Source organism: Salvia hispanica, chromosome 1, assembly GCF_029641045.1.
Source record: "Salvia hispanica isolate PSC_SH4W2 chromosome 1, Shi_PSC_v1, whole genome shotgun sequence".
Classification (NCBI taxonomy): domain Eukaryota; kingdom Viridiplantae; phylum Streptophyta; class Magnoliopsida; order Lamiales; family Lamiaceae; genus Salvia; species Salvia hispanica.
This window is the reverse complement of record NC_142692.1, coordinates 43,821,284-43,839,803: the sequence shown is the minus strand read 5'-3', so window position 1 is coordinate 43,839,803 and position 18,520 is coordinate 43,821,284. Positions and strand designations below refer to the sequence as shown.

The following is an 18,520-nucleotide window of genomic DNA, read 5'->3' as shown; positions in this document are numbered from 1 at the left end:
CTTATTTACTTCTATTTCTTTTAAGTGAATAGACCACATACTCAACTAAATATCACAATACTCATATTAGACTAAGACTCATAAAACAATTCGTAATTTATAAGAGTATCCTCATCCGTGCTCTTAAATAAGAGCACGGAAGTGGGCCTGGATCCACTTTTACTTCTTGTCCTTAGGCAAGAGCACAACACCCACATCCGTGCTCTTCCGCAAGGACAAGCTTAAGGGTCCCACTATTCTATTATTTAATTTAAATACTTCAATTATTAAAAATATTTCTACAATATAAAAATATATTAAAATATAAAAAATACATAATTAAAATTCTAAAAAATAAAAATACATAATTAAAAAGTGAATTTTGGAGGGAAAAATTGAAAAATAAATTAAAAGTGTGTAGAAAACGGATATAATTTATTGAGAAGTGGGAAAATATTTTTTTTATAATTAAAAAATGATTTTTAAAATTAAATTCGAATTTTTTAAAAAAATTACAAAAAGAAACAAAATTGCCGTTGGCCAATCGTGTGCCGCCACGTAAGGCTGCTCAGCGGTTCGGACGTGCTCTTAGCTAAGAGCAGCACCGTGCCGCTGGCACGGACGGACAACTCGCAGAGGCGGACGGACGAACTCGTGCTCAGCGGCACGGACGGACGGACGGACGCCACCGCTTCGGATGCTCTAATGTGCTTATCTGGCAAAGGAGAGAGAATGAAAAAATAGATAAAATGTAAAATAGAAAAGAAGAGAAAAAATCTAGTAAAAGTTTTCATGAATAGAAATAAGACTATTTAGTGACAACTCAAAATGAAAAGCTAATTTTGATAGGCAAATAAATTAAAAATAAAACATTTTATAGACAGAAGAATATGTTAAAGTGGATCCAAATTTCATTAATGTTAGAAGTTCTAATTATTAAAACACAAAAAAAGTGCAAAAAAGTATTATTAGAGAATGATTTTAAGATTCCCCAACACTTCTCTCTAAATCCAATTCAGCTAGATTGAATTTGCCCAAGAATTCCTTGCTCCCAAATCTCATCTCTCTCTCACACACACACACACACACACACTTTCTCTTTCTTATAATTCTTGCAGCAAACCCATCTGCACCATTGTTCATATTTTTGTCCTAAATTAGATGGGCTGCTGTATTGCGGCGTCTGACATTCAAAGAAGAAGAAGAAAGCAAAAAAGGTGGAATCTTTTGCATACCCATAACGCCTTCTTGAGCTACAGTGGGATCTCTTGATCTTGAAATGCCGATTACAAGAGGGTTCTGTGTAAGTCTCTTTCTTTCTACTGGAATCAAAATGTGAGGGTTTCCTCAAATTTCTCGTCTTTACACTCTCTCTGTGTGTGTTTCCCCTTCTTGAATTGTGATGATGGTGGCTGCTGTTTCTGGAGCAGCTTCAACAACCGACCCCCAAAACCCCAAAACCACTAGGCCCCCATTGTTGCCCTCTGAAAAAGATAACAGCAATGGGGTTTCCAATAATCCCAAAAAGCCCAAATCAAGAATTGTCTCTTCTAGATACATGTCCCCTTCAACTTCTTCCACTTCAACTTCCAATTCATCTTCACTTTCCTCATCCTCCTCCTCCTCTTCTTCTAGAAGGTTCCCCTCGCCTGTGGTGTCAAGAAACCCCACCCCTATGGCGAATACGCCGGCATTAGCCTCTAAGAGGTCTGTTTCTGTAGACCGGAGGCGGTCTGTGGCTGCCAGGCCTTTGATTCCTGATTTTGACCCTAAGAATGGTGGTGTTTCAGCTGCCACTAAGCTTCTTGTGACCTCGACTAGGAGTTTGTCTGTTTCGTTTCAAGGGGAGGCGTTTTCGTTGCCTATTAGTAAGACTAAGGTGGCTCCTCCTTCCCCTAATTTGAGTAGTGTGAGGAAGGGGACTCCGGAGAGGAGGAGGGGTAGTACTCCTTCGAGGGGGAAGGCCGATGTTGTAGGTGGTCAGGTAGAGAGTTGTAAGGTTGCTGATCAGCACAGGTGGCCAGCTAGGCATCGGTTGATGAATCCCCTTTCGAGGAGTATGGATTGTAGTGGCAGTGTTGAGGAGAGCAGTATCCTGAGTGGATCTGGGAATGCTGTTCGATCACTACAGGACTCAATGATTGATGAGAGGAGGTCTTCGCTTGGTGGTAGGGCGAGTCTCGATTTGGGCCACTCTGAGCTTCCAAATGTGGCTCAACGATCCCCGTATGGAAATTCAGTTAATAATGAGGCGTTGATGCCATGTGACCTCACCACGTCTGATTCGGATAGTGTCTCATCTGGTAGCACTTCAGAAGTTCAAGAATGTGGCCCTGGTTCCCAAAGGAAAAATGGCCCTCGTGGAATTTTTGCTTCAGCTAAATTTTGGCAAGAAACTAACAGCCGTCTTAGGAGACTGCAGGATCCCGGCTCACCTTTGTCTACAAGTCCTGGTTCTAAACTGATTGTGCCCCCTAAGTTGAAAAAGTATAGTGGTAACGGTTCAATTATGTCATCCCCAAGAACAATGTCGTCTCCTATTCGTGGTAGTGTTAGGGCTGCATCTCCTAGCAAGCTTATGACACCTGTGGGAACGTCTCCATCCAGGGGATATAGTCCATCTCGCATCAGAAATGCTGTTAGCACCATTAACAACAATTTCACTGACACGCCCTCGGTTCTTAGTTTTGCTGTTGATGTACAGAGAGGGAAAGTTGGGGAGAGAAAAATCTTAGATGCTCATTTTTTGAGGCTTTTGTACAACCGGCACTTGCAGTGGCGCTTTGTAAATGCTAGAACTGAAGCGTTCTTGCATGTACAGAAACGCAGTGCAGAGGTCAGAATCTTCTTCTTATACTTTTCTCTATCATTTTGTTGCATCAGCAGACGTTCCTTTTGTTTTTGACATAATACATGATAGATATGGATTAATTCATGATAAAAGAGATGGCGTCTCTTAAGCTCTTGATAGGCGGATGGAACGATAAGAGATCAATGAACTGTTTGTAGTTATTTCTTTGTAGGTGCTGTATATTATTCACTTGCCAACAATGTAGGGCTTATAAATAGCTCTGCATTATCTTGTGACAAATATCAGGAATGCAGCCAAAACAACCTACATCGAACATCTTATAATCCCTGTGGATGGTGCTCTTAATGATATCTATGTGAAAAAAATTGTTTTGCTGGTTTAAAATCCTATACAGTGAATAGTAAAAAATCAAGAGGGAGAGAATACTTGTTTGTATAAATTGCTTTATTTACATGTAATGCTCCTCTATAGGCTGTAATGAATAACAGACTAGTTTAGAAATCCTTATAATACATGTCTATATAGAATCAAAATTGACTAGATAACGGTGAACATAGCTTAAAATGTGGGATTTTACTGATAAGAGTAAAGGCTGGAGACTGACGAACAACAACATAAACTGGAAACAAACTTTAAAACTGAAAGTACACAGGAGGCCATGGTCTAATACCGTTCTATCTCTGATCTTTTCCCAAGATGTTTTGACTCATCCTTTATATATGAAATTATAATGAATCCTACTGCAATCAGAAAAGTAATCCTAATCCTGATAAAAATAAATTAACTGATCTTGGAAATAAATAAGATAAAATCAAATCCTACTTAAATAAGGAAGTAAATCACAAAGATAAGTATGCAACTAAATCATAAGATATGTATGCAGATCTGCCTAACTGGGACCATATCTCATCTGTATCAGTTACACTCTGTGGATTATATCCTTTTTTTTTTTAATCTCAAATATTTGGATTGGTGCTACATGTAAATGTGCTTATTCTGGCTTGGCTTGGATGATGGTGTTGCCTTGAGGCATCATCTTTAATTGAATGACTGAAGAAATGTTGAAAGTTTGAAAATGGCATAAAAAGATAGTGCTGTTGAAATACCAAGTAGTTTGAGCTTTGAGGCATATCTTCTTTGAGGTTTTGAGTGTTTTCCTTCAGTTATAGGGTAGACCAAATCTAGTGTGTAAGGGATTCCCATCTTGGAGTATGATGATCAACTTTGAGTACTGCATAAATTTTGATTTCGCCTCCCTGAAATTATATTTAGCCTCTGAAATTTATTAGCTAAAACCTTCTGACTTCACCAGAAGAATCTGTGGAACGCATGGATAACGAGCTCAGATCTACGTGATACTGTCGCTAAAAGAAGACACAGATTGCAGTTGCTTAGACAAAAGTTGAAACTAGCTTCCATTTTGAAAAAACAAGTAAGCTCTATTTACAGTTTCCCCATTCTGTGTCATTTATTGATCATTTGCACATTCTAGCTGTGTAGGTGGTGTACATGTCATGCCTGGTAAATTATCTATATGTAGTAATACTTATCATCCATTTCACACGGTCCCAAATCGACGTGTATGTATTTTTGCTCATGGACGGTGGGCATCAAATAAGTAGGTCATCTTTGTTTTCAATATCTGAAGTGGTTTTTTTTGTCTCGTGCAATTTAGATGACCTTTTTGGAGGATTGGGCATCTTTGGATGAAAACCACTTGATTTCTGTGGTCGGAGCTATTGAAGCTTTGAAGGCTAGCACTCTTCGTCTTCCCGTTGGCGGAGGAGCCACCGTATGTAACTTGGTTATGCATTTACTGTGTACGAAACTTTTGCATTGTAGCTTGGCCAGTCGAATGATGAAATGATTTTTTTGGCAGGCTGACATCCAAAGCTTGCAGAAAGCTATCAGTTCAGCTGTTGAAGTCATGCAAGCAATGTCAAACTCAGCATATTTGCTTCTCCCAACTGTAACTCCCTTATCTCAGTACTCTTACGTTCTTCAAAATCTGACATTTTAGCGATTCTAGAAGTGTCGAAGAAGTCTCACATTTATGTCGAATGGCTCTCAGGTCGAGGAAGTGAGTTGTTTAGTGAGTGAACTGGCGAAAGTAATGAAAAAGGAGAGAGCTTTGCTTGAGCAATGCACAGACTACATTTCCCTTTTAGAAGCCATGCAGGTATGAGCCCTTAAACCCGAGAATAGTCATGGACATCGTTAATCGTTGATGATTCATTCCTGAGCTAAACATCACAGGTTAAAGAAAGTAATCTAAGAACACACCTAGTACAGTGTAATAACCGTGTACGGAAGAGCATGTCCGAAGACAGATAGAGCTACTGATTGTATCTGACTGCGCATTCTACGTGCTAACTGTGACATCGGTCGAGCTTTTAGACCTAGTGAAAGGCAGCATCCGAGGTGATCGAGACAGGCCAGACGACTGACGACTAATCTTCGGAGGTATTTTTTGGTGACACATTGGTTTCTCCTGTTGTCTACCTCAAAGGTATCTAATATTACAGTGTTTTGTCTCACTAACTAGCTAGTGCACACTTCTCTCTCTGTTTCTCATGGAGAATGTGGAGAAGTGTTGTATATATATAAATGTAATATTCTAACTTTGTATTGTTGTTAAGAAATTCTTGGTTAGTCCGAATTGTATATGCTACTTTTCATTTTGCATCAAGTAATTTAATATGGGTGGGAATTCAAATTTCTAGAATGAGTAATAAATGTAATTATGTAGTTTCCAGAAACTGGTGGAGAGAAATAGTAAATATGGAAGTATACTTTAATTAGGGGTTGGGTTGATGGGTGGTCACCACTAGGTCCACTGCTACAAGGGATGGGTGATTATAAAATTTTCCTTCAACATATGTACATGCACTAAAAAATACTACACCATACTCCCTATGTCTACTGATAATTGTCTTATTTTTGGCAACTTAGGTTTTAAGAAATGTGAACGAATATGAATGCATAAAGTTAGTATAATATGAGTTCGATTTTTAGATATTGATATTAGTTATATAGTACTTTCTCCATCCTCGATTAAGAGCCACACTTTTTCATTTCGGTCCGTCCTCAATTAAGAGTCACACTTCATTTTTACCATAAATAGTAAGTAGGTTCCATATTCCACTAATTTAATTCACTCAAATTTTATTATAAAACCAATATAAAAGAATGAGTCCCACGTTCCACTAACTTTTTAAACTAATTTTTCTTTACATTTCTTAAAACCTGTATCTGGTTAAAGTGTGACTCCTAATCGGAGACGGAGAGAGTACTTAATAATATGTAAATCCTATGTAGTGATATGCATTAATGGAATTGATTCCGAAACAAATACAAAGTGTTGAAAATCTCAGGAACTCAATTCAAAAATTGACATGAAACCTGTTTCAAAAGTAAACTCACTAGATGACAAATCTCCAAAAGTTGTCCAGCTCTTCAAACAAACAAAAAACTAAAAGGGAAGAAAGAAAAGCTGCCAATATATGTAAAAATGAAAGGGATATTGGCATCTAATATTAGGGGTGAGCAAAAAATCCGAAAACTGAATATCCGAACCGATCCAAACCGAAAATTTAAAATTCGGTTCGGTTTGTTCGGTTTTTCGGTTCGGTTCGGTTTTAAAATTTAAAAAATTTCAGTTTTTCGGTTCGATTCGGTTTGGTTGGAAATAAAACCGAATAACCGAAAACCGAATTATATTTAATTATTTATATATATATATTATTTAATTATAATCAAAATTATGCCCTAAATTGAAAGTTGAAAAATCACGTTTGTGAATCTGTTTCACATCTGCCGCTCTCCTCTCTCTCTAACAAATCCGCCTCCCTTCCTCCCTCTTCTCAGATCCGCCGCTCTCCTCTCATATCCGCCGCTCTCAGATCTCTCTCTCTAACAGATCCGCCGCTCTCCTCTCTCTCTCTAACCCCTCCACCAATCCACCACCAACTCCAAGCCGTCGTCCTCGCCTATCGCCCCTCCATCGGCCAGCTCCGGCCCAACTCAGAAGGTTTGTCTCACGCACCATGCCGACGTCTCTCTCGACAGCTTCACGCTGTCGTCTCCACAACTTCAGTTGAAGACATTTTGGTTGATGAATTTTATTGTAGAATGTGGATTTCATATTTGTATTTGTTAGTTGATGCCTTTCTAGATTATGGATATTATCAATGTTATGGTTTGTAATTGTTGAAACTTTCTGTCCTGATTTTTCGGTTTTAGGTTCGGTTTTCGGTTTTCGTTTTTTTGGATTTTTGGTTTTTATATAATTTCGGTTTTTTGGTTTAATTCGGTTTTTTTTAGTTCGGTTTTTGGTTTTTCGGATTTCGGTTTTCGATTTCGGTTCGGTTTTGATTTTAGCCTAAATTCGATTTTTCGGGTTCGGTTCGGTTTGGGCGAAAAACCGCACCGAAACCCGAATGCACACCCCTATCTATATCATAAGACTTTCAAAAAGTTGGGTTTTTCTCACGAACTTTAAAATTGGCAAATAATATCACGAACTTTACCTCTTGTTTGTTTTTTTCCACGAATAAAAAAATTCATGTTATTTTAATAGATTGAAAAACAATTTTGGAGGTGTACTTCAAGAAAAACTATCTTCAAAGATTGAAAAACTTGAAGCTCTCAAAATTGTTGTTGAGAACTTATGAAAAAAATCCGTTTATTTGAAGAATTTTTTCATTCGTGGGAAAAAACAGACAAGAGGTAAAGTTCATGATATTATTTGCCAATTTTAAAGTTCGTGGGAAAAACCTAATTTTTTAAAAGTTTCGTGATATTAGATGCCAATATCCCAAAATGAAAATACTACACTGATCACTGAGAAAGTAATGAATTACTCCGTTATAATCAAATTAAATTTGAAGGGTTAAACGATTATTGTGAAACTTATTGCACAATTTACAATTATCATTTTAGACAACTCCAATTTTGTTCTCTAAATAAATGATTATGGTCCCAAGTAAACAAATGATTATGGTCCCAAGTAAACATATAGTATACGCGTCGATAGAAAATGAGAAACAAAATGACGTGAATCCAAACCAATAGAAGGAATGAAGACATCCAATAAACCACACCGGAGCTAGAGTTCGTTTCAAACATCAATATACCTATCAAGATGGTGTCTAAATGATCTTCTAAGACTACCATTGTCTTCATCGTCAAAAGAGTTTCGCGTGAGTACCTTACACGCCTCAATCGGAGCCCGGAAGAGGAAGTTATGGTCGTTTTACGAAAGCCGCGCAGTCCAACAAGCAAAACGCCCGACTACATAGAGTTTGCCCGACTTGGGCAAGGAAAACGCCTGACCCGGGCGTTTTGTGCGAGTTGCGTTTTTGAACGCTTTTTGTCTCTCTTTTTTTAGAACTTTTATCCTCTTGTATAAATACCCATGTCTGGGGTTTTTGCCATTAGACTTTGAATATTGTTGAAGAACAAAGACTCCATTTGTGAGCACCCACCTTCATTTTGAAGATTTATCAAAATCTCTTGTGGTTGCATTCCAATCTATTGCCGGGCTTAGGTTGAATGTTAAGGTATGCTTGCTAGTTCTTGTCTTGCTAGTTGGTGGAGCCATTAGGTTTTTGTCTGTGAAAGTAGCCATTGGGTTTTCTTTCTTGAGCTTTAACCTAAATCATAACACGATATGATTTTAAATGAATATTTACTAAAATAATTAAGGAATTAATTAGTGAGTAAAAAACAGAATTAAAAGTCTAATTTGGTCAAAATCGGGATTAAATCCATTGACCGTTAGTTTTTAACTAAACAGTTAGTCAAGGACTAATTGCGTTCCGATTTGAAATGTACATGACCAAAAAATCCAAAAGATAAAGTTTAAGACCAAAATCGTAAAATGACCATATATTCAGGACCAATTTTGGTCTTTACTCTATGTAAAATGAAAATATCATACTGAGAAAGTAATGGATTATTACTACAATGTTTCTCCTAGGGAATGTTATATTGTTAACTCAATATTTAATTACTAACTATAACTAAATAATAGCCATTAGTTATTCAAATTAAGGGTCTAGATCATCAACCTCGAAACGTCAATACGATCAACAAAAAACGTTAATAAGGTATTAACGTCAATTTACAACAAATTAGTTGTAATTAACTTTTGAAAAATATCTCAAAACTTTAAAACGTATATAACTTTCTCGATTTAAATTATTTTTTCCGCACAACATATATCAAATTAAAGATAATTTCATATGGATTCTAACGAGTTCTCACTTGCATATTTTCCGACGTCAAAATTTGAAAAAAAATTCAAAATTTTTTAATTTTTTCGTACAACACAAATGTCAACATAGTAATAAAATATATCGATATAATACATATAGAATGTCAATATAAGCAATGTGTTAACATTTTCAAAGCATTGTGTTGATATTTTCAAAACACTATATTGACATTTTAATTCAAAACCCTAATTTGGTAGTTTTTTTTAATCTTTTTTCATTTAATTAATAAAAATGAAATTACACGTGACAAATTATAGACCACAAATTTTCTAAAATCCTATGATCTTAAATTAGTTGTAGTTAGCAATTAAATGATTAGTCAGCAATTGATCACTTCCCTGTTACTCCTATAATCAATTTAAATTTGAAGGGTTAAACGATTATTATGAGACTTATTGCACAATTATCATTTTAGACAACTTCAATTTTGTTGCTAGGAAAATTAGAGTCAATAAAATCAAGTACGTTCTCTAAGTAAGGGGTTATGGTCCTAAGTAAACATATACTATAAATGGGAAACAACATAATTATTTTTAGCATATAATTACTTGGAAGACGATCAAACCCTACTTTGGAATTCATCAAAACACATGAACATGAACACGAACACCTTTCCGCTTTCGCATAGTTCGTATTCAACATGTTAATATGTGTGAATAATCAATTTGTTATCACCAATGAATCACACAATCATAGCTTTAAATATAAAAACGATAGACCCTATTTCTGCATTGATTAGAGGTGGCTACCACAGAGAACTGAGTTTAGTTGCCAGCTTTGCACTCTTGTAATCGTCTCTGAGCTGAATAAACCTGAATTTGCAATCCACAAACTAATAATAAGAATAAGATGAGACGATGCAGTTTGATGTTATGAATCCGACACCCTGAGTCATACCTTTTTGCATCTGTTTTTATACTTGGGGTTCCTTCAAACAGCGACGAAATACTTTCAGGAGCGACAATAAACACGTTCGCTAGGCTGGACGGACAGGATGAAGAGAAAATGGTAAATACGGGACTGTTTAACTTGTTGGAGAAGAAGACATAAAAATTCACTTACATGCCCAACAGCTCGAATTTCTCATCTACTGTAGGAGCATTGAAACACCGAATGAAGTCTGCATACTCCGATATGTCACGCTTGAGCTGCAGTCCTCCACTGCATATTTTTTTACATTAGTCAAAATGGAAGAAAATGTGGGAGTTAGTTGCAACTTCACGTCTCACCACAAGATAAAATACAGTCAGGAATGAATCATGTAGCTAACTCATAGGGCTAGCGTGTGGCAGACATCGACTCTATGAGACCAAATATAGAGCCCTCTCAATATGCATTGACCCTATGGAGCTCAGGGCAGTATTATTTTCCCGTTCAAGCTCATTCACGGTAAAGGTTCCTATTTTCACGATCAATCTATCTACTCAACTATGACTTTGAGCTTCTTACAGAGTATAAGATTATGAATTTTCAAGATACTAAGATTAGTTTAGATATACTTTGTTAGCCAAGTCAATCCTCCTACTAATATTTTGGTTATCCATCTCTTAAATATTTAAAGAAGTGGTGGTCTAGGATGGGTGTGTGTCACTCCCATGGTTGTTCCTGATTACATCCAACGTCATGCTCTCGCCATCATTGATTCAGGTGCCTGCAAGAACATCATGTCAACTATCTCTATCCACCAAGCCCAACCCTTGGCCATATTCTCTATCATGGATCCAAACGGCTATTTCTATGTTTACTTTGGTTCAGTGTGTGTTCCTACAAGTTTCCTTGGGTGAAGCTGATTTTAGTTCTGTTTCCCATGGATGCATGGCCCCTATTGTTGGACATCGTGACAGTTGAGTTGAGCTGCTATGATGGTTGCATATCTCTCGTATGTGTTTCTTGTTTTCGCTTGATCATCATGTAGCTCGTCCCTCTTCCATTGATGAATTCTCCAACATTTTATCAGAGATTCTCCCTGGTGGCTTATGTCCTCTTAGAGATATTTCACTACTATACGAGCTATGCCAACCATGCTTCGTTGCATCACTAAGTCAAATAAATAAATAGAAACAGCGGGAAGAAAGTTTCAGGAACCAAATATGTTTATCTCCCTCCTACTTATCTCGTGGAATATTGTTGATGCAAAATTACAGTTATAGGTCACTCTCAGGCATGTAATCACCATCACATATGAAGCTTCAGTAGATATATAAAAAGAATTATAAAAGAGATCAAGAACTACCTCCAGTTGAAAGTGAACTTTTCCCAATGACTCATTACCAACTTGTGCAAGCGATTTCCCTGTAACATCACCCGTTTCAAATGTTATTTTACCACATCAGTTAATGAATTTCAAATAAAAAAATGAGTTAAACATTATTTTCATTTATTTAAGTAATTGGTTATATCAATATTAGGGGAATGAAAGCTAAATGAAATGAAATATATCAATAGTTCGGCAACATATAACAATTAACAACCCTGCGATCCAAAACAAAAGCCAATATCACTTCAGAGAATATATATTGGTCAGTAGACATCTTTACTGAATAGTGCCAAACAAGATTTTCGCTCTGTTTATGTCAAGAATCTCAGAGATACATACAATGAATTTACACTATAGTTTTAAAACACGATAATCACCGGGCTGCTATGAATCAAGTGTAAGCTAAGCCATCACATCCACCAGAACACTCTCAACTTCTTACAAGGAAACAATCTCCTTACCAGTTCAGTGAGGAATGCCTGTTTGTTCAAACCATCAAGAGCTGTGAAAGCAGACTCAAGTACCCGGGATAGATAGGCAATAACTCTGAAATTGGGCAGAGAAACCAGAGCTTAGTATAGAAGCAAATCGGACAAGAGTAGACCGAGAATGTGACGAAATTGAAAAAAATACTCTTTCAGAAAGACAAGAACAAGAAAAAAAGCACGTAAATGGGAATCTAATAATTGCCATACAATATATTCCTGGTATGCTGCCTAAAGAACAAACTTTAAATTGAACATCATATACACAAGGTAAAAAATGACTAAGCTTTCACACCTAGTGCAAGCATTTGTTGGTCGCTGCTCCGGACTAATGCCATCGTCAGATGATCGGAAATCTGCAGCTTTCTGTTCAGCTGATTGCAGACGATCAACCTTACAATAACTCAATAGTCAAATAAAACAATATCTAAGTAAACCAAAAGAGGCATGTAAAAAAGGTACTCCCTCCGTTCCCTCATAGTTGAGGCGGAACTTTTCGGCATGGAGTTTAAGAAATGAATGTTGAGTGTGTTAAATAAATAGATAAAAGAGTAAGAAAGAGAAAAATGTAGAGAGAATAAAGTAAAAAGTGAATAAAGTAGAGAGAATAAAGTAAGAGAGAGTAAAGTAAGAAAGAAGAAAAAGTTACTATATATGGAAATGACTCAACTATGAGGGAACTTCCTGAAATGGAAAAATGACTCAACTATAAAGGAACGGAGGGAGTAATAAAATTCAATTCTTAGAAAACAAGAATATCACACTTCCGGAGAGAATTTTAGTACTCACCTCAGCCATCACTGTTTCAATGCACAGCTGGAGCCCCTTGTAGGCAGCAGCTTCTGCACTGGACATTGCTGATGCCATTTCTTCACAGGCTGCAGCATGTGCACCCTCCACAGGCAGTAAGATTTGAGAAACGGAGTTCGCAAAAAACTGCAAAAGCAGAGTTCTTACTAGTAAGATTTGGCACAAGTTCTATAATAAAAGTCAAGAAACACGACTGCAAGCAAAATGACATACTTGTTGAAGAACAACCACACTACTTCCGCACTGCTGTAGAGCAAGCATAAAAGTTTTAAAACCACTTTCTCCAGCTGCAGCAGCAGTTTCTCCCTACATAATACCATGAAAATTCTAACATTAAAATAGTTCAAGAACAAGATCTGCAAATACGACATCATTTTTGCATATTGTAACCATCGAAAGACTCAAGAAAGCTAAATGTATCAAGTCCTTACTATAGATGTGGCTCCTGCAACTCTTCGACCCACACTAGTTCCTAGAACAAACCGTTCTCTAGATGCTGCAGCATCAGCCAGGCTTTCTCTCGCTCTTTCAAGGCCTTCTGTTATATATTGACCTACCTAAAGAAGAAAAAGGAATAAGAAGATGATAAAATAGTTTCTTAGACACCTACAAAAAGAATTCAGAGTACTGCAAGAGACTGATAATCTCGCCTGCTTCAAGAGGCATGTGAAAACGAGCCGAACGTTAGCTGCAAGAATAGTTTCCTGCACGATAGTAAGATATAATCTACTATTAGTTTAAAGCTATGGAACAATTTTTGCAATCACATAATGGACTCTCTCTCTATCTCTTAATGTTTGTACTCGAGAAATACCAGCAAGAAATTCTCAAATTTATGTAATTGATATCAGAATAAATAACAGTCGAACCAGATATACCTGTGTTGAAAATAAAGTACATCTGGATATGGCTTCTTCGTTCCAGTGTACAAAGTCTGTAACAATGGTGACAGATATCTGGTGTTGAGAAGATGCAATGGATGCTCCCTTGGAACGCCCAATTGTGCCCTTTGATTCAGAGGACGAGGACTCAATTCCTAGTTCCTCCATCTGAAGCATTTTCATTTTCACAGCCATTTGAAAAAACAAAGCATTAAGCTAGTGAGTATATGAATTGTGATAATAGCCACTAGGTCAGAAGGCTCTGTCTTTCTAAAGCATGAGAGGAAGACAAAGATGGCGATCCATAGTTTAGGACGGACCTTTGCCTTATAGAGTAGCCTAAGAGAAACCTTTTCATAATCTATATATGTATCTTTGTGGGGAAGAAAAAGTGACTCAGTCAAGCCTGCATAGAAAGATAAGATGAAGATTATAAATTCATCAATGTGCTATCTACAGAATCTGTTAATATAGCAGATAATATCTTTCAGCAGAAGGAACTGTTTTTTCCAATAAATATCTCTTGTGATGCCACACGATAAGATATTCAACAGTTAATTTATGCTAGCATTTTCTGCATAAAAAGTTTCCTTCAGTTAGACATTGTATCTTATCGTATTATGTCTCTGTCATTAAGAAAAGGTATACCAATATACAGTTGTGTCCAATGATAAATAGATTGCTTGATTTCTTATAATATTCTGAACATGACTTTCTCCTTTGAATTATTATCTTCTTACATGTGATCTAGTAGAGTCGATTCAACACAAGCATAAATACCATGATGAAAGAATCAAAGGAACATCAAACCTTTTTTATTTTTCCTGAATTTACATAGAATTGTACATGTGCACATAACAGAAAAAATATGTTCCCAAGTCAGAGGCTGAAGATAGTTGATGTTGTAGAAAATCTCTCAATAACTTTATATTATGTACCTTCAACATCCAAGTCACCACATCCCACGCTATGCAAGTCCTTAGAAAGTTCGAGCGTTTTCTCATATGACACTGCTAGCATTCTCAGATACTGAGGGTTATAAGGAAATTGTTAATATTTTTAATTCTGAACTCATAACATAATAGAATTTGCCAGCTGCTTATGGGACTCACTAATATAAGCCCTCCTTCTTCCTTGGAAGGTAGATTAACAAGAGATGGTTTCAGCAATAGCTTCTCAAGAAGATTAGGAACTCGGTCTTCCAGGACACGCTTTATGTGAAAAAAAAATCAATAATGTAGATACCAGATATCCTATGATCTATGCATATTTGAGAAATATATGCAAGATATTTGAGACGTCAGAAAAAAATGCAGTATATTTTGAAATTATCAATGACTTCAATCAAACCAGAATAATAGCCAGGTCTTGTTAATGCATGGAAAAATCAATCAGCCAGAATACCTGAACCAATATCGACATGACATCATTGGGGTAAGGAAATACTGCTGTTATGGTTTCTGCTTCTTTCTTTACAGTATCTGCAAGAAAGTAGTAACAAAAGCAAAATGAGTTGTCTATCCCAACTCATGAGACAAGGTGGAGTTTTTCATACCAGTAATTTCTTTGTACAATGAAGAGAGCCCTTGCCCAACATTGCTAGGAATGGGTTGAGATCCAGAGTCACCAAGAACCACTTGGACATCAGCATTCATGACCTCCAAATCAAACATTGGACGTAACCCCACATAATGTTGCATAACACTAGTACCCCTGTTGAACTGAATACAGACATCACTAGTAGTATTTCAGCTACACAATCAAGCAACATAAGTTATGCATATGTCGCTAAGATAACACCCTACAATGCAGACATTCTTAATGGCACATATCTTAATCTACAAGACCAGTGACCAATCCTTTGAAAGAAATAATATAAACATATGACAATAGTAACAATGAAGGTGATGAAGATAATAGCACCTAAAAGGTAAAAAAATAAATAGATAACAGATTGCACTAATTGATTTCTTAAAGTTTTCAGCTTCTTTGTCATTTTATAGACATGATGAAAATCCTTAGCGTGAATCTTGGACAATGCTCTATTGCAACAAAACATTCTGCCCGCCTGATTGAACAAATCACCTGCAACAAAATAATTGCACATTGTGCCATTGAACACAGATCCTTTTTCTGCGTGGCTACATCAAATCTGGACAGCAATTTGTTTTCCAGTTCTGCACACAATTTAGAACAAAAACCAATAATCAAAACTAAGCAAAGGGGGGATATTAGATTCAATTTAAATGTGTGCTTCAAGAACCAGAATTCAAGCGGTGAGCTTCATTTAAAAATTTATATACTTTGTCGATCGAACCCGATTCTGAAGCACAGTTACGCTAGGATATGCTACAACCATAGGCTCGAAGTCCTCAGTAATTTCAAGTTAAATGGCTCATATAGCCAAAAGTAGATCAGTCAACTAAAAACAAAATCATACCATTGCAATATTCCTGGAGATTACCAACTGCAACTTCCAATCCTTTGCTTGCTGTTGCATTTCCTGAGACAGTCATGGCTTGTCTTCCAGGATCTTCTTCGGCAAATGATCCTATAGTGACAGAAGTGACCAGAATTTTCATACTTTTGTAATCAAGAAAGAAATATAAATCACAGTACATGAATAAGAGGTTTATCTCAGTTCCAGGACATGATTTATTCAAATCATATGACAAGTTTCTGAAGAAAGGAACATGATTTAAATTACAGGAGATGGCTTTCAATTTACAGAAGACTTATTATACCAAGGACTTCTATGCTCAGATTTAAAAAAAAAAACTGCTAATCTCAGATTCCCATAAAAGGGTTTCATCTTACTCAATTTTTGAGCAATTGATGCAGCCTCAGATACCCGGCTATCATCTGAGAATAAAGGTGAGAGTTCCATTAGGTCACCAGGACTGCTGTTAAACTCCATCAGGTACTGCAGGATGAAGATCGCTTAGCACTATTCAAGATGGTGTCGACATTGCTAATCATCATAAGCCGAGAGGCTTTTATGGCTACACAATTGTGTAGACACATAGAGGTACATCTGAACCTTCTTATAAAGAGTCTACCTTGATATGATCTATTGTTTGAGTGGCATTTTCTCTCTGGGTGTCTGCACTCTGACAATAAGGATGACAATAAGTAATGAAGTAAGTGAAACAGCAATAGAAGAAGTAGCATCAAGTGTTAGATTAGCTTTACATGGCAATCATCAAATAAAAATTATAAACGAATATCTATACATGTAGAGTTGCATATGGTTTCACCTGAAGATGGTCCCCAATCTTAGCAGCAGTTTGGCCAACGCTCGATATGCGGGAATCCAACCTTGCAAAACTATCGAACAGGACCTCAACACGTTTTTCGAGCTGTGTGCCGCATGAAGAAAGAAGCAAAAACAGAAAAGTGCAACCATTAAGCAAAAAAGTTCAAGAGCCACCACTCTACAATAAAGGACATGCGTAATACATGCAATAAAAGAGCTAGAACAACTGACCTCAGAAAGTGTCTTACGGTGCTTAAAATCTTGACTTGCTACTTCCTTCTTGAGATTGTTGAGTTTCCCATCAATCTTTGGGCACACATGAATGTTAGAAAGGCGAACAAGTAAAAGAAACCGATAACCCAGTACTATGTTGAAACTTACCTTCTTTCTAAGATCAATCAACTGCATACCCGAATTCTTGAATAGAGATAACAGAGCATCTACTTCGGGAAACAACGGACTTGATATTCCTACCGAGAATTTCGCAGCTTCTGAATGCGTTCGCGTATGACCACGTGGCATAACATCATTTACACTAGCTTTTTCAGAAGCATCTATTTCTTCTAAACACGATGGTAAGAACTGATTTACTAACTTCCGGAACAGTACATCAAATGAAAAGTCACCCTACATTATACAGGAGAGCGCATAGAAGAGCAGCCGAATCAGCTGCAGTTCACGTAAAAGTGATCAAGACACATACACTCAAAACACAAACTAGCCCTCACCTTGAACTCATCAATGCTCAAAATTATTGCAGAGGCATCAATCGTTGCACCATTTTTCGTCTCTTCCATCTAAGAGAGAGCAAAATATGACAAGTGCTATCAAGTATGGCTTGGGAATCACCGACTAAATAAGCAAATCAGAATCGATAGATGTAGGCCTACTGTTATTGGCTAAAGTCAGTAGAAGGATGTCTATGATAAATAGCCTTTGCATAATGCGACAATCGAAAATAAAATGGTACATTGAGCTGAGCAAACGTGCTTACATATATCACAAAATCAAATCATTCACTACATACACGAAAAAAAACCACAATGTGTTCTTAAAAATGGAAATCACCGAAATCTACAGTATCACTCAGCAATAAAACATCAAAATAGAACGAAAATTAAAAAATCCAACTGGAAATTCACCTGAACGGTGTTGTTGGAACCGCGAAGCTTCACAGTGAGGAATCAATACCAAAAAAGGATCTAGCGCGAAATTTGCCGCAAAATGTTTTGCATGTATCTGTTTAGGTGCATTGCGATAGAAATCTGAACCACAATGCGAAGAATTTCAGAGAGGGAAACAGAATTGACAGCGATTTCTGGAAAAATTTTAGCTGCCGAAGAAATTCTGGGGTTTTTCGCGCAAGTTTCATCAACCGTTGCGCATGAAAAATAGCATCAATTACTTTGACCGCACCGAGTAAATCTAAAACTGTAAAACTAAATAGTAGCAGTACTATTTACCGCTGTATATTTCTCAATTGATTCTACCTTAAATTTTCCCATTTCGTTTTGATTTAAATAGTAATCTCGTTATATGTAAACCAAGTTAAGATATAACTTAATCCAATTTTACATTAGACATATCACCAAAATAAGTGAAATGTTGCATTTTTATATATTAATTTTACAAAAAGTATGAATGGCTAATGGAGGGTGGAATCTAATAAAATGAGACTTCTAATGATGAAAATATCAAAATGACAAAATAAAATTCGTATTATCGTACGAAATGAGTTTTTAGTTTTACAAGTAGACCAATG

At 36.6% G+C, this 18,520-nt stretch overlaps 1 protein-coding gene and 1 pseudogene across 3 annotated transcripts; one reads left to right on the top strand and one right to left on the bottom strand.

The window, feature by feature from the left end:
* The first annotated feature begins 971 nt into the window (after positions 1-971).
* LOC125223413 (QWRF motif-containing protein 2-like) lies at positions 972-5,484 on the top strand (annotated as a pseudogene). The gene is made up of 6 exons (XR_016134735.1): positions 972-2,815; positions 4,104-4,223; positions 4,467-4,583; positions 4,671-4,760; positions 4,863-4,970; positions 5,048-5,484. The product of XR_016134735.1 is annotated as a QWRF motif-containing protein 2-like (transcript).
* Positions 5,485-9,660: 4,176 nt separating this feature from the next.
* Positions 9,661-18,172, bottom strand: LOC125223760 (exocyst complex component SEC10b-like). Of its 2 annotated transcripts, XM_048127047.2 has the most exons (25): positions 17,901-18,171; positions 17,487-17,555; positions 17,140-17,385; positions 16,990-17,064; positions 16,760-16,861; positions 16,562-16,612; positions 16,320-16,425; positions 15,943-16,053; positions 15,588-15,679; positions 15,058-15,223; positions 14,907-14,983; positions 14,615-14,713; positions 14,441-14,531; positions 13,823-13,908; positions 13,500-13,670; positions 13,272-13,325; positions 13,053-13,178; positions 12,835-12,927; positions 12,601-12,747; positions 12,107-12,204; positions 11,788-11,872; positions 11,303-11,361; positions 10,132-10,230; positions 9,967-10,050; positions 9,661-9,881 (listed from the first exon to the last, which is right to left on the bottom strand). In XM_048127047.2, the coding sequence occupies exons 2-25, from the start codon at positions 17,553-17,555 to the stop codon at positions 9,815-9,817; spliced, it is 2,454 nt and encodes an 817-aa protein (XP_047983004.1). In that variant the 5' UTR covers positions 17,901-18,171; the 3' UTR covers positions 9,661-9,814. The 2 variants fall into 2 exon arrangements, 1 of the variants encoding a protein (XP_047983004.1); XR_016137380.1 differs by lacking the exons at positions 9,661-9,881; positions 9,967-10,050; positions 10,132-10,230; positions 11,303-11,361 and having other exon boundaries at positions 11,861-11,872; positions 12,107-12,214; positions 17,901-18,172.
* Positions 18,173-18,520: the final 348 nt, after the last annotated feature.